The sequence below is a fragment of the Passer domesticus genome, chromosome 14 (assembly GCF_036417665.1).
Source record: "Passer domesticus isolate bPasDom1 chromosome 14, bPasDom1.hap1, whole genome shotgun sequence".
In the NCBI taxonomy this organism is placed as follows: Eukaryota; Metazoa; Chordata; class Aves; order Passeriformes; family Passeridae; genus Passer; species Passer domesticus.
In genome coordinates, this window is record NC_087487.1 from 11,904,995 (window position 1) to 11,920,915 (window position 15,921).

General features: G+C 40.8%; 1 protein-coding gene and 1 long non-coding RNA gene across 7 annotated transcripts in view; one reads left to right on the top strand and one right to left on the bottom strand.

Annotated features, from left to right (window-relative positions):
* IL16 (interleukin 16) overlaps positions 1-15,921 on the bottom strand; it is a 28,203-nt gene that overhangs the window by 9,793 nt on the left and 2,489 nt on the right. For 2 of the 6 annotated variants that reach the window (XM_064389304.1, XM_064389303.1), the window contains exons 2-11: positions 15,131-15,536; positions 8,146-8,282; positions 7,350-7,482; positions 5,754-5,847; positions 5,166-5,308; positions 3,307-3,417; positions 2,814-2,928; positions 2,543-2,616; positions 2,235-2,448; positions 1,081-1,198 (exon numbers count right to left, since the gene is read on the bottom strand). In XM_064389304.1, the coding sequence (XP_064245374.1) occupies positions 1,081-1,198; positions 2,235-2,448; positions 2,543-2,616; positions 2,814-2,928; positions 3,307-3,417; positions 5,166-5,308; positions 5,754-5,847; positions 7,350-7,482; positions 8,146-8,282; positions 15,131-15,493 (1,502 nt within the window). In that variant the 5' untranslated portion in view covers positions 15,494-15,536. Of the gene's footprint in view, positions 1-1,080; positions 1,199-2,234; positions 2,449-2,542; positions 2,617-2,813; positions 2,929-3,306; positions 3,418-4,844; positions 4,891-5,165; positions 5,309-5,753; positions 5,848-7,349; positions 7,483-8,145; positions 8,283-15,130; positions 15,580-15,921 lie in introns of those variants that run through there. The other 4 variants (XM_064389305.1, XM_064389307.1, XM_064389306.1 and 1 more) reach the window with 4 other exon arrangements.
* The window catches only part of LOC135280920 (uncharacterized), a 38,672-nt gene continuing 29,621 nt past the window's right edge, over positions 6,871-15,921 (top strand). Inside the window, exons 1-5 of the long non-coding RNA XR_010347728.1 lie at positions 6,871-8,007; positions 9,743-9,810; positions 9,997-10,174; positions 10,859-10,893; positions 12,609-12,790. This is a non-coding gene — a long non-coding RNA (uncharacterized LOC135280920). The remainder of the gene's footprint in view (positions 8,008-9,742; positions 9,811-9,996; positions 10,175-10,858; positions 10,894-12,608; positions 12,791-15,921) is intronic.

Below are 15,921 nucleotides of genomic sequence, written 5' to 3' on the forward strand. Positions count from 1 at the left end.
GAAAACATACAAAAACCAAATTCATAAGGTCAACCTAATTAATTTTCTTACAGATTAAATCTGTCTTTCTGTCCTGTTACAGAAAATAGAATGGGAATGAGTTGGATGTCAAGGGGTTTTGATCTGACATGTTGCACGCAACCTCTGAGCTTTCTGCATGTTCAGCTGTGCACACTTGGTGTTCTTTTTGCAGCTCAGCTGCTGCTTCCACCTACACCTTCCTTCCTTTTCAGTTAACACTTCACATCTCATGTCTTTATATTATGTTAGTTCTATTTAAGGTCAGAAAGGATGTTATGTTTCTGCTACATATGTGAATAACCTGTTAAAAGAAAAATTCCAATGACAAACTATCAAAATCTGCTAAACTGGATCTTTATAGATGAAATCCAAATTTGGCTCATATGGAAACTGAGATTGCCTTGCTTTGCTCTAGTTCTCACACATGGTAAGAGCCTGACTGAAGGCACTAATTTGTATCATGCAAATATAGAAATAATTTTAAACTACAGTTTTTTCAGCTAAAGTATTAGAGAGGAGGATTACAGAACACCTAAACTTAAATCAAAAATACTTCATGAAACTGCTGTGGTCTGTTGAATTTTCAATATGTTAAACACTACTAGTTGGTCAAAAATCTCTGAAAGTGAATTTCTACACTCTCACTAAAGCTCATTCCAGCAAATCTGTTTTTCTTTTGGGCAAGAAGTGATAGAATTTGAGGAGGATTTTCAGGAAAAAAATCTAGTGTTCAAACAAGCCAAGTTATGCCATATGTTTAGGTTTTTCCAAATAGTTTCTCATTTGGAGATCTCTTCCAGTAGAAATGCTACAAGCTTGTCTTATACCTTCCAAGTTAGCCTAGCTTGGACAAGAGGCAGAGATTTCACTGGGTTCTGTATTTCTTGAAATCCCACATATCCTGAAGACATGCTTCAACCCTGAGAATAGCACATGTGCCTTAAACCCCAAATTCCCAGAAATCAATATTTCTTCCTGCCCAAATAGGTCAAAAATAAACCCATAAAACAGATCAATGAGGAACTTGTGGCATAAGACAGCCAGCCTTTCCCATCCTACCTGAGTCTCCCATCCATATGTGCCACTGAGCCTGGCGAGAGGGTGTGAATAAAGATCCCTGAAATACACTGGAAGTAAGGGATGCTACATAACCCAATTCCAAGGCCAACTCCTGGCTCTGAAAGAATCAATAATAATAAAAAAACTCCATAAGAAACAGTCATAGCAAACCATTGAAGAGCCTTCTTAAAAATTAATCAAATTCTTTTTTCTGCACAAACCAGAACAAAAGTCTTGTTTTCATGAGTGTTGCACATTCAGTATTTGTTGCTGCTTCCATTGCATTTTTCTATATCTTTCTATTGTTTTATTATGGGGTTGTTATGGGGGCTTTTGTTCCCCTCATGATTAAAGTGTAACAGACACAATGGAATGCAGGTTTATTTTGCAAAATAACTGTCGTTATAGAAGAATTCAAATGACTTTACAAGGAGACAGAATAGAAAAAAAAATCAGGAGCTAAAATTAAGAGGAAAAACAAGCTAAAATTAAGGATATATGGCTGCTATTAGCCATATCATTTCAGTCCTCCCTCTGTTTAATACAGCTAAAAATTTTTGTGAGTTTACTCTCTTTGCTCTGGACAGTCACTGATGTCAGATCCCATCCTGTGTATTTGGTAAGTCCCTGATACCCCATAGAGGCTTTGCTTTGTTTGTTGCTCTGATGTTCCCATATTTAAAAGATTATTTCATTGTGTCAGTGGTTGTTTATAAATAGAAGATGATGACAGTTGGAGAGGAGGTGAAAGAACTACAAGAAGATGTAGATACTTATTTTATTTGGTTTTAAGCCTTTTCAAGAGTGAAATTAACTGCTTGCATAATTATGGGTAAGAGCTGCACAGTCTGCTTAATAAGAGGCATTTGTTGGCAAGAGCTTTACTCTTTCAAGTGAAGGATATGAATGTGACTCTAATGCTTGAGAGCAAAAAATCCTCAGTGATTGGCTCTTGAGGACAGATGGTGTTCAAAATCCTGCTGTTGATAGATCCTTGTTAGCACTGACAGGTACAGAGATCTAATTTAGTCTATTAAAAAACCTTAGTTCAGGAAAATAATCAGGTTTGTGAGGAAAGACATTCAGAGAGCAAATGAACAGTGGCTTGTCAGTCAGTGCTTTGTTGGCAGTGCTCAATTAATGGCAACACTCACCTTTGTTTAGGGTAACTTCCATTATGACCCTGTCATTGGGCTTTGTAGGATTTAAGGAGAATGCTGCATTTTCTGAACTGAAAGAGCTGTTTTCCTTGGTTATGCATGTGCTGGAGCTCAGTGACTGACACAAGAGGGGTGACTGACAGCTGGAAGCAGAATGAGGTGTGCTGAAGCTTGTCCTGACTGTAAGTGTCAGAAGACCTTTTTTGGCCTGCTAGAAAGAACAGACAGTGAGTGAATGGGTTGAGCTCACATGCACATTGTGTCTAAAACCAGAGATTGTTCTGGAGGGGAGAGTACATAACCTTAAATTTCTGCAAAGCGTCATAATGTGTTAACCCATGCATGGATTCTCCATTCAGTTCCAGGATTTCATCACCTGTTTTAAAAGAGAAAAAATTATATTACTATTACTGTATTGTGCAATAAGTTACATGATAACATACATGCACTCCAAAGGACTCTTGCAAAAATAGATGCAGGTGTAAAAGGCACTTAGGGCTCATTTCAGCTTCAATCTGTCATTCAGTGTCATTTTTGGGAAGTGGGAAAAGGGAGAGAAGAGGCATTTCCCACCTTCTTGTAGCCTTCCATCAGCAGCAGCAGCTCCACCAGGAAAGATGGTTTTGACATAGATGCCTATTGGTCCATAAATGCTGTCTTTACCACCAACAATACTGAAGCCCAAACCCTAATTTATGGAAGAAAAAGTGTGTGAGAACCCAGGTTCAGTTCTCATAACAGTTCATTTGCAGTTTCTTCTACATTAGCTACATGGGCAGTATTGTCAGTGGAGTAGTATAATCCATGAAAAATAGTCAATCACATTCCTGTAGTAAGAGTAAATGGGAATTTCTGCAGAATCCACTCATGTTTTGCTTTTTGTTTGCTCCAATCAATTAATTCACTATTATATGCACATAGGAAGGTGTCTAAATTATTTTTAATATTTTTCTTGGATATGAATTAGCAGCCCAAAAGTAGCAAGTGCAGTCACTTGTCTGCACTTTGCAGATCACATTTGTGAGATGAAGTAAAACTCACAGTAAACCAAGAGAGCCAGTCTTACCTTCCCTTGTCCTTTCATCAATACAATGTTTGAAATCACTGAAGCCTGTGAGCCACAGGATGTGTGCACAAGTTGTGCTGTACTTAGGGATCTAGATGGCCTTGAAATTGCCTGTGAACATTAAAAAAAACAACAAAACCCACAATTTTCTTTTATGCATAAGCAGAAATTCTTAAACATACATTGCAGCAGCTTGTTTATTTGAAATTTTCTTCCTTATAACTGATGGTACTAAAAATTCTTTTTTAAAAAAAATACTTTCTCATTTTCATAAGCCATTTGTTATTGAGATAATTGCTGCTCACTGAATTTATCCTGTAGGGATTAAATCTGACAAAAATTAAGATGTTGGTCCTTGAAGTGATGAAATGGTGTAGAAAGATATATTTGTGCTCTGCCTTGAGTCCCCATGCCAAAACCCCATTTGTGGTCATTAGGGGACATAAACTAGTATTATCATTTTTGCTTTCAAGAACTAGAATCAAGACATTCAAAATATTTCTTTCATCTTATGACTAAAACCTTTATCTTGGCACATACCAAACCTGTTTTCAGCATTTTTCCCAAAATATGAATTTGTGCTGGATTTCCTAAATTCAGCCTCTGAGATTTGCCCCATTTTAATAAACTTTTAATGAAAACCTCCTATTTCAACATGGAATTTGGTATTACAAGATAATTTAAGCACTGACAGAAGTCATTACCCAAAGCTAACTATGCATGAAGTTCAGCGAGGTCAGAGTTAATTGCACTCATTACACATCTGAGAGAGTTCAACACTTTTTTTTTTCTTTATGCAGCAAAGTGAAACTAGCAGGTGTTGAAGAGTGAAATATCAGCCAAAATTATGGCTTCTGAATATGTGAGTCTCAGTTTTGACATGAAAACCAGATTATCTACTCAACATGGGACTGAGAACAGGATTAAGAGCTCAACAGGTATGCAACACCAAAAACATACTCTCCAAAACGTATCCCTCTGTCAGACCAGGGTGACTGTTTATTCTGGTATGGGTCTTCTGAATCTGAAACAGGAAATTTTCAAATTTCTTTTGCTTCTGTGTAAGAAGGTGTATTCTTTATTTCTGTTTGTGGTGGGTAGCAATACCCAAAGCCAGGATGCTGCCAAAGAGCCTCTTCAAACGGGCAGGGCGTGCCACACAGGAGCTTTGAGGAGAAGGAAACCCAGTGAATCCCTGAGGACCTGTCTGTGCACTCTGGTGTGGTTTGGTTGGGGTTTGTGCTCTGTTTGCAGCCTCCTTATTCCTGTTAAAGCCTTGGGTCCCTCAGGGTGTGTGATGGGCCAGGAGAAGGCAGGGAGGAGCAGGGAGGGAGGTGGGAGCTGAGCGTGAGCATCTTTGCCTCCATCTCCTCCTCCAGGTCTGAGCCTGGGGACCTTTGGCCATAAATACCCCAAACCTGTCCCAGCCTCTGATGGTCACTTGGCATCCATCTGGAGAGCACAGGAGCCAGTCTCCAGCCTCCATTAATAGGTGTTTAAATCTGTCCCTTTCAGTGGGGACCATGGTGAGTCCATACCCGCTTGTGGCCATGGCTGGGCCAGTGCAGGTGCCTGGGGAGACTGGTGGCACTGGGGCTCAGAGCGGGGTGGTGTAAACCACCCTTGGGAATTTAGCCACACCATAGAACCTGCTGGGCAGTGGGAGGGAGAACCTGGAGAAATGGGGGTTTGCTGGCACGGAGCCTTTCCCACTCTCCACAGAGGAGATGTTGGGGGCAGAAAGCAGAGGAGGCAGAGTGACCATGGCCCTGGCAGGGCCTGCAGGGCAGAGGGGATCTGGCATGGTCATGCAGAGAGCCCTGCTGGGCACAGCGCCCAGGTGGCTCCGTGGCACTCACCGGGGCTCTCCCTGCAGGGCAGTCCAGCTGCTGTGACAGCGACTTTCGGCCGGGGTGGAGGGCGGGGGGCTGGCGGTCCCTGAGGGGCGCAGCGCGGCGGGGCGCCGGGCCCTCCAGAGCCCCGGCCCAGAGCGGGCTGGCACCTGCCGGGGCGGGAGAGAGCCGCGTTACTCACAACGCTTGGGCACCTTGCACAGGCAAATGTTACTCAGAAATGTGTTTCCCTTTGTAAATATCTTTGTGAAGTAATTGATGTTTTCAGTTGTCACTTTGGCGACAGAAATTAATGTTAAATATAGTAAAAAGCATGCATTCCCTACCAAAAAAGTGCTGGCCTGTTTAGAATACACCATAAAGAAGAGCCCCAAACCATAAAATGCAAACCTTATGCACCAAACCTGGCTGCAGGATGTTGTGCATACAGCAGCTGATGATTTTATGCATCAGCAATTCTTACTAAGGATCCCAGAATAAATTTGGACAACATTCAACATTTCTTTTAGCGCCGTAGTGCCATCACACAATGGGGGCCTGTGATCTGCATCCTCTGAGTATCACAAGAAAACAGATTATTGCTCTGTAACTTACTGGTGGAGTTACTGCGAGTCCGCTGGCATGCAGCCTTACCGTGCAGAAAACCATTCTGTATTTCCAAAGGCCTTTCCTTACGTGTTGGTGTTTCCTAAAACAAAAGAACAAAAACCCAACAAACAAAACCCATTGCTATGCAAAAAATTTCCAAAGTGATCTATTCTTAAAAAATAAATTTCTTCTAATTTGGCTTGCACAGATTTCAGCCTAAATAAAAAAAAAATGGAGCAAAATTAATTATTTAAAATAAATAGGAGGATAAAGGAGAATCAAGCTCAAAAGTTTGCTATAAAAATGATTATAACAAAGTAATAAGATAGAAATTGATTCAGGTCCTTAGACAAAGTGAACAGAAAATTAATTGGACACCCCCAGTTGGTCCAGACAGATCAATAGCTTGATGGATGGGTAAGAAATAGCCATGCTTGTCTAATTTCTGGAGGTAGCTCATACTTTTCAGGTACTCAAGCACCTTAGGGAGGTGTTGCATTCAAGAGGAAAATTCTTAATCCCACCTATGCAATGGTGGATAGGTGTCTAACTTCTGATTCAGAGGAATGTTTTTTAGTGAAAATACAATCTGAGCATTTAAAAACCTCTGAGAACTAAGTTTAAAAGCTTTCAAAAAAATCAGTACCTTCCAGTGGGAATCTCCTGTTGCTTGTGAAAATATGGCCCCTAATTCTAGCATTTAAAAATTTGTAGAGTAAACATTCGGCTTTCTAAATGCAGGTTTTTAGAACTGTTGGAAAATAATTACATGATCACATCTGAATAACAGTTGATATTAGGAATAATTTCTCGGTGGTTCCTGCAAGTCCTGATTCTGATCATGTTTCCGTGAGACAATTATTTTGATCCTGAGGGAATCCCAGTTAAAGGAAGAACATTACTAAATACAGACACCATATGGAAACGGATATAAATAAAATAAAATGCCAAATTTTTGCTCAGTGTTACTCTGCAGGAGCTGAGACAGGAGCAGTGTCAGAGCACATTGAGGAGTTCTGTTTGGAGATACAAGACCTACGGAATGCTAATTTTCTTCTTGGACAGCAGGTGGGGGTATTGCCAAGTAGCAAAATCCTACTAGGGCTTTTCAGTCCCATCCCCTAGGGAACTCTTCAGAATAAGAAATACGGAGCAGATCCTTAAAGATTAATTTTGAAAATTATTTTGTAGTGTTTCTCTTGCCAAGCTGGCTAGCTTGAAAAGTCTTTGCTATTAACTGTAGATCCTAGATTCACAGAACTACGTTTTTACAGGGCCTGCTCTCTGGCTTGTCTGGGATTCATAGATCTTCCCTTAAATCCATTTCCCCCTTTCTTCATCTTCTAAATGGAAAATGAACATTGGCAAGCTGTGTGTTTCTAAATGAAGGGCTTGAACAGCCCTTCTAGAGCTTCCCAGGGCCTTGGCCTCCTCACAGCCTCTGTTTATCTGGGAAAAAGCTGTGTTGAAAGTCACCAGAGTCTGACCACAAGAGGTTTTGGGTTTTGTCAGGAAAGGCAAAACCATCTTCAAATGTCCGATGAACAAATTCCCTCCTCTCTAAAGCAAATGTCCAATCACCCCACAGTTGCTCGTGCTTACTTTGTGAGCCATCATGATGTTCACCAGCCGTGTTGTTGGGGGAATGAGAGATTCAGCCTCCTTTCTGGACAGGTCTTTCAGTGATTGTTCATTTAGTGCTAACAGTTCATCCCTTGGGCTCAGGCAATCATCCCTTAAAGGAAGAAAAGAAACATTTCTATATTATTTCCCACAGAATAATATGTCCCAGTTCGGTGTGCTACCTGTCTTGCTATCTGAGGAGTCAACTGCAATTCTCCCTTTGCCTTGACCTCAGCTGCCATGAGGTGCCTGAGTGTGTGATACACCCCATTCCCTGCTAGGATTTTTCCCTGTTGCTGCTCTCTTCTACCTAGTCCTGGTGATCACTGGCTGCCTGATGATCACACAGCTGGCATTCAGGCAAGATATTCCTCCCTTCTCACTATCTTGCACTGAAAAATTGACCAAGGACTACATTTACTTCCTGTCAGGAACCTTGGCTCACATTGCTTTCCATGGCCTTGTGGGACTGATGCCAGCCAACACTGCCCTTTAACAAGGGATCACCATTTGAGAACCTGTACACTCTCTCTTCTTCCAGGTTTTATTTCTTGGTGTAATTGAGCAGCATAGATCCCTGAGTGGTCGCAGTTTTATTTTTCTACAATCTTGACCTGTGTCTCCAACTGGAAGCAAGGTAAGGAATGATTCCCAGACGTCATTTCTTTTCTCTGGAACTGAACTTCAAGGCATAGCCTGTCACAAAAAGCTGGTGTGCAAACTCTGTGCAAACAAATGTCTCTGTAATAACTTGCTAACTCCTCATGTACTGTACCTGTTTGCTGGGCCTTCAGCAGGCACGTGGCTGCCTGTTAACCCTTTCCAGAAAGATGCACATCTCGGACTCCTGGAGAGCTTGATTCCTGAGCTGCTGTTCCCTGATGTGGAACACAGCCTGCAGATGCAGCTGTCCTGATCCAGAAGATGAAAGTTTGCATGAGCAAAAATGTACTAAAGCTGGTAAAAGTTACTTACACTTAGTCTGAACCTTTTTAAGAAAGGCTTAGAACCAGGTTGCCTCCCAGGAGAACAGGAGCCTTTAACACTGTCCATTTGAGAAAAAACAATGGTGTTATAGAGTCAGTGTTTTATTGAGTCAGAAGTTATTTTCCTTAGGACTTCAGTGGCTTCTGGCTACAAGAGAGAAGAATTACAATATAATGTCCCTTTGCATGAGGGGAAGAGAACAAATAACAGACTTTTCATAGTAACTGGGTAAACTTTGCCTATGCTAAGTATTGTAAGAATAGACAGGGAGGAAAATAAACACATGCCAGAAAATTAAATGCTCTGGAAAACAGAGGAGGTCTGAACGGAAAATAAGTAAAATAAGTGTATACAAAACACTAGAAGCTCCACCCCTGCTGCTGACTTGTTAAGTGGGGGCAGGGGACCAGAGAGGTCTGTAGCAGTGGAAAATTTTTTTGTCCACTCCAGACTGGTTGAAATTGCTGTAGTCTGCATTGCATCTGGAGGACTAATTGTAAGCATATCTTTAATGCAGTTATGAATCATTAACACAGGGCCATTCAGAAGGAGAAGTAGTGCTTTGAGACTTACATGGAAAGCAAAGAATGGAGCAGCTAAGCACAACACATTTGACTAGGAAATACACTCCTGTGGCACAAATGCGAACACCTAAAAATTTAAAAGATAAGAGGAAAGCTGGAAAGTTAGCACACAATTTCTTTTCCATTTGCTTAGTATTTCTCCTGACTCAAGAGAATAATTCATTTCTCACTTATTCTGCTCCCAACTGAACCCACCTCCTCTGCCCTCGCCAGCCTCTCCATACTCCACAAAGTGAAGAGGGCTCTCAGTGTATCCTGGATCCAGGCTTGTTCCCAAGACATTTGTATGACTGAGGTATAGATTTCTGAAGGGGAGGCAAATTTCATATGTTAGGACAGGCCACAAAACATAACAGTGGTCAACTGTCTGTGTTGCTCCCAGGGCCCCTGGTCAAGGTGGCATCAACTATTTCCAGTCATCTGTAGTCCTCTGAGAGCCCAAGGAAAGCTGTGTAGCCACCTTCACCATCAGTAGGGCTTCATTTCTGCCCTAGGCAGAGTTCATCCAGCCCTGAGGATGAGAATCATTGCGCTGCTTCACCAAAAATCAATAGGCTTTGCATCATTCCTGGCTGACAGCAAACACAAAATGCAAATTACAGCAATGTCAATAAAGGTCATTATCTTTCAGGCTGACTGCCGAAGCCTGGCTCCCATTCTGAAACCTGCCAGAGTAAATCTAAAGCTGTGAATTAATGAAATATTTAACTTGGGGCCCTAGGCTGAATTCAGTAGGTAATGGATAAGAGCTATACTTGTATTGACTGACTCGTTAACTCTGTGGGTTTGCTTACATTCCAGATTGTCTGCCTTTGATGAGGAGTGTCTGAATTTTACGAAGCCTTTTTTGTTCATGAAGAATTTTTCTGGTGAGTAATATGTTGGTAAGGATATAAGCATGGACAGAGTTCTATCTTAAACCAGTTGACTTGAACTCTAATATTAGTTTTGGAGCTTTTATATTTACTTTTCACCCAAGATAAATATCTTGGGAAATACTTACTTGAAATCAGGATTACATTATGTTCTTTTTTTTTTTTTTAATCTTATGGCAGTTCTTCAAGGTCTTCGGCACAGTAACAAAATAAAGATTAACATTCTGATGCCTTAAAATTTGAGATCTTGAGTAGCAAAAAATGGGACACATGCCAGGCTGGAAATTCTGGGTTGTATTAGAACATCCATGTGAAACATCACCAAATCAAAACTGATATGAAGATTTTTCCAAGAACTGTAAGTTGCATGCACTTAGTCACTAGGAAAGTAGAGGTTAAATCCCTTGTACACAGCAGAAAAATCCCAGGAACAATTTTTGTTTATATTTGTAGTCATATTACCCAGTTGGGCTACATTTCAAATTAGCTCCATGTCTCAATCATTGCTGCAATTCATTTAGGTGAATTACTTTAAAAATTAAGTTTTTATTGGTCTATGGACATGTGGCAAATATTGCTATGTTGTCAACATCTGTATTTTTTGGGTACTGGATATAGAACATTATATTCATATCCAAGTTATTGCAACATGACAGAAAATTAACAAAAGCTGTTCTTCAGAAAAATAAATGTTTGACCAATTCTTGTGCCCGCAGTCAATTTGCTTTGGGTTTAGTTCTTTAATATTATTTTTCCTGTCTCTGATTATTTTATGCATAGAAATACTGCTGATGGTTCCAAGAGTAAAGACAGTATTTATTTTTACATGCTTTTCCTTTTTAAAGTGTTCTGTTTCTTTTGAAAGGTGATTTGTAGGTCTGAATACAGTGAATACTGAAATACTGAAAATTTGCTAAAAGAAGGTTGTCAGGTTTGAAATGGGGGCAGGTGGATCCTAGGTCAACCTTGTCTCTTCATTATTAGAACATATATTTAAACATGTATTTCTGCCAGTGAATAAACTCTCTGCTTTGTCTTCCAGAACTTCAGGACACTTAGGAAACTTTTATCTACGTTGTAAGTTCCACTCAAAGCAAAATTTGTATTTAAACTAAATCTGCTTGGCTGAAAGATAAAAATTAAAGGAGTTTAAGAGCCTTCTTGAATTTTCCACAGGTGAAAATAGATTCTTGTGTTTTGTTCTGGAAAAGTTATTTTTACATCCAGGCCAACTCTCTCTTCCTGTTCCCATTTTTTGTCATCCAAAATGCAAAGCTTCTGAGGATGCTTTTTATCTGCCATTTAAAAGATTCCTTTTTCCTTCATGCTTTCATTAGACATTTCTAACCCAGAGTCCCATCTCAAAACATCTAATTCCAGATGTTGTTTAGAAATAAGGGTAACCATGGCATCTGTGGAAAACTGAAAAACTTTTGTGCACTCTTAAAGTAAGACACAGTAGTTAGATTGTCTGAATTGAAATGTTATACAAGGCTAGTTCAAGTAAGGTCTTGGACTCAGTTAACCAAGTGCATGACAATGAGCTAATTGACTGCTGGTTTTTAAAAAAAAAGGAAAAATAAAAGGAAAAATATATCTAACAGCAGTACAATAATGTATTAAAATATTTAGTTTTTCTGGTCTTTCACAGTCCTATGACTGTGAAATGGCTGGGATTTCTGAGGGAATATGGTCTTTGGGGATTTTCTTCAAGGAGTAATTTTTTTCTGCGTCAGTTCTGACAGAAAGAGCCAGAGTCTCTCTGGCATAAACTCACCCTGCTGGCTCTGACGTACCAATGCCTTGGTCTTTTAAAAATATTTATAGTAGATGTAATTCATTTTCCCAGCAGCATATTCCCTTTGAAACCAGTAAAATGGCAGAAGCTGGAAAGCCAGGATGAGGCAAGGAGCAGGGCATGAGACCAAGTTTTGTCCTAGATGGACAATTCAGCACATCTGATGTTACAGAAGGACCTTTCCCCCATCATCTGCCCTTTGGTGTGTTTTTCTGGGAGCCTTTTCTGGCCTGCATTTTGCAGCATATGCTGTATTAATGGAACAGGTCCTTTCCCAGGATGACCTGGTGATGTGCACCAAAAGCAAGAAGGCTGGGCAGACAGAGAGAAGTGTGAAAACTGAGGAGGACACAAATATCTAAATAAATGCAGTCTCTTATCCTGGCTTTGGTTTTCCATCCTGCCCGTGGGCTTCTGTTTGAGACATTACAGTCTGTTGCCATAGCACTTGTCCTGGTACCAAAGGGCCAGCTAACTGGTGTTTGCATCAAGGCAAGTTAATAAAATTATATCCTGCTGCTGACCAAAGTAGAAAAATTACCTTTTGCCTTTTCCCTTCTTCAAGCAGAGAGTCAGGGACTAAAGGAAAAAAGGGTGCAGAAGTTTCTAGAACCAAGTAGAGCCATGCAGTCAGGTTACCTTAGTTCCCATATTTATTTCATCTGAATTCAGCCCTTTTCTAGTTTATTCTAGATGCTATTTCAACCCTGCTACCAGCCCCAGTGGTAGCTCTCAGTGCTTCCTAGGGTTTTGGGGGTGTTGGGAAGATGTAATGGAATGCTTCTAGGAGTAGTAGAAGGGCTTCTTGTAGCAGGTCTCACACTCAGCACAGCCTGCTGTTCTCTGAAGGAGCTGATATCATCTCTTCCTGCCCAGTTCTCCAAATTGAGTGATTTCATTCTGAGCAGGCAAAGACATCTTCCACAGTGTTTGCTGTGTCTGTGCACAGAATATCAGATACTGCTTACTATTTATTTGGTTTCTTTTCTTTCAGGCCATGTGGAAATTGCTGATTTTGTGAGAAGCAAACTGTAAAGGAGATCTGCTTGTTTATACAAAGACCAGCTGGCAGTCCACCATACCACACCAGACCAAGCACACCTCATCTCAGAAAGTGTCTGAACAAGTGACACCAGGGTAACCCTGGGCCTCTAGACACAGCAAGGAACAGTCAGTGTAAGTGAATAGTGGGTCACAGAAGCCAAATTAATTAAAAGACTGTTCATCTGCTCTCAGTGCTGACAGAACATTAGAGGAGGAAAATAATACCTTTGTTATTTAGTCCTGCAACACCGATTTGCTAATAATTTATTGCTTATGGTGAATCCCATGCAGTTAATAGAGTATGGCTCAGAGAGGCACTTAAGGTTTTCAACAGAAAAAAAGGAATTTGCATTTTGAATGCATTTTGGTGTTACAGGTTCCCCCTTGCTCTGGAGAAGAAATGCACAGGGAGCATTAAATCATGCAGCACTTTTAGACATTCTTCTCTCCTTCCTTGTGACAGCAATATTAAGTTGTTCAGTTCTGTGGGAGTTATTAACACCTTCAGAGTCACGCTTGAGGCTGGAGGTGCTGGAAAGCAGAAGAATAGTGGAATATCCTCAAGAACACCACAGAAAGAATGGAATCAATTTTCTTGAACAAAGGCAAGGATTCTTCAGCTCTGAGTCACACATCATGAATTTCTGAAGTGTCACATTTAGATGGAGGATCTAAATGTGACACTTCAAAAAAACGCCTGTTTGACTTCTTAAAGAGAGAAGGCTTAAGCTTTGTGAGACATGTGGTACAGGAAGATTGTTCTGACAGGCTTCTGCCTGGAAGGTAGAGATCACTGGTTTTATACTCCAGGGAGAAAGCCTCAACAGCACAGGACAGGGTTGGTATGGCTGTTACCATGTTCATCCTACTTAGCAAGCCAAGACTTTAGAATCACTCATTGATCCATGACTCTGAAAGGTATGGAAGATTAGCAAGTAGCATTTGAAGAGGTTTAGATTGCTATGAGAGCTCTGGAGTGGGAATTTTATGGTACTTATAGTCTACAGCAGCACTAAGCAACCCAAATGCTGCTGTGAGGGACTGAGCTGCTGATTAATTTATGTCAGCATCTGACACATGTTCTTCAGTGACACTGATGCTTCTGCCTAAGGGTGGATTTATATCCTTAGCAGCTCTATTTTATATGTGCAAAGGCATTGTGGGAGTTACTGTGTTCCCCAGATCCCTGTTTTAGCTGCTTGCCAGCTATAAAAGCAAACGATCTAAACTTCCAGTCTGAGATCAGATACTGAGGAGTTGCATGTGGGTATGGATCACAGCAGTTATTGGAGCCCTGCACTCTCAGGAGATGTGCAAGGAAATGGATTGTGGCAGCTGACACACACCTAAGTGCTTCAGCTTTTGAAAAGAAAAGATGGGGGAGTGCACAGAGTGCACCTGCACTCACTGAGACAGCAGCAGGCTGCATAAGGACTGTTTCCAAAAAGGAGGAGTTGGCTTGTTTTTTCAGGGGACTGAGTGAGTTTTGGGACTTGGGTATTGTTTTCTGTCAAAATGCAATAGCAAGTTGGTTTGGTTTTGTCTTCCTGCTGGGACTTTGCCAAGGGTGGAAACACCTTGCATTCATCCTGCTGCAGTCTTTGTGATGCTGGGCATGCTGTGGTCATTATCAAGGGTAAGGGGAGATTCTGATTTTCAGTACCACTTGTGCCACTGTGTGTTAGGACACAGATGTCTAATTTTAGCCAATACATATTTTATTTTATATAAAATAAAATATAATATACAAGAAAAACTATTTAGGTGAAAGAATCAGTTATTTCAGATAAGCATGTATCTGCACAGATAAAAGGAATAAGGTAATAAAGGAGATGCCAAGATGATAGTTGCAGTGAGGTCCTTTCTACACATGACAGCAACAGGTAGAGAGAAAGTGGAAAAATTATCCTACTGAAAGAACTTTCTAAAGCCATCAAAAATATATTGCTCAGACTGAAAAATTGTTCAGATTGTTAGGGTTCACATAGCTGATTAGAGAATAACATTGTAATATGAGGCTCTTAGACTTTTCACATCTCTAGGAAATGTGACATCTCTGGTGGTTTTAGAGCCATCACTACCTTCTTCCTGAATTAGAGGGAAAGAGCATCTGCCTACTGAATCTCCTGTGTCTGACAGTATTAACATAATTCATGCTTGCATGACTTGGGAGATATCATGGTATCACACTACAAGAGCACTTTGCTACAGTGACAGGTTTATATTTTGAGCTGAAGAGTCTCTTTCAGATAGAACACACCAGCTGTACTTGTCTGAACACTGATAGTGGCCTAGAGGCACTGATTTCAGCAGAGTGCTACAGCACAGCAGGGAAGCCAGTATATTTTCATGCCTTTTATGCAGAGCAGGAACACTACAGATTCTGAAAAAGCCAAGTAGAACCCTAAGTTCCTGAGAAATTAAGAACTACTGCAGCAGGAAACATTACAATACACAGCACGAGTTGCCTACCTTGGTGAGGAACTTTCTTCTCGTGTTGTTGCAGTTCTCATTTGCTGCAGCTTTGGACTGGAGAGTGCTGGTGACCACACGTGGAGGATCAGGTGGGCTGTCTTCTACCTCTGATGTGCATGGCAGTTGAGTTCTGGGGCAGCAGTCAAAATCCTCTTGACCCCAGCTGGTAGAGATCTCAAAGGGATCAGAGCATTTCTCATCAGGACTTGACCCATCATCGCTGGTTTTGGCATTGCAGAGTATGAGTGATCGTGAAATGGAGCGAAACTTTCTTGACTTCCTGTTCCCAGCGTTGTTCTTTTGATCCATCTTCAGAGAGCTGCTGCTCTTTTTCCTATCATTCTCCCATTTATGTGGCATGATACTTTCAGTAGTTTTCTCTGCTTCTGTGGTGCTAAATATCCTCCAGGAAAGGAAATATAAAAGTAAGTTGTAATATACCCCACTTTCTCCCACTTAATAACCTACGCTACTGGAAAGCCCTAATGAATAAATCGAATCAACAGAGCCTTTCAGTCTGAGAACAGCCACGTGATATCTCATGACTTGCTAATTCTGCTTCTGTGCAGAGCTCTCCTAGATCCTCCTTCACCTTTTCATTCTCTTGCCATGCTACCCAAGCAGAGTGGAGTGCTTTTAATAAATGTTTGTGATGCTGCCATTGTCTGCTTGCTTTGGGCATCTGCTGAATTTGCATGTTGAAATCCCAAATTGAAAAGGAAGATACTTTAAAAGCATTACTCTATCCTCCTAATATTATTTGGAAAGAAGAAGCTCCTTCTGAAGTT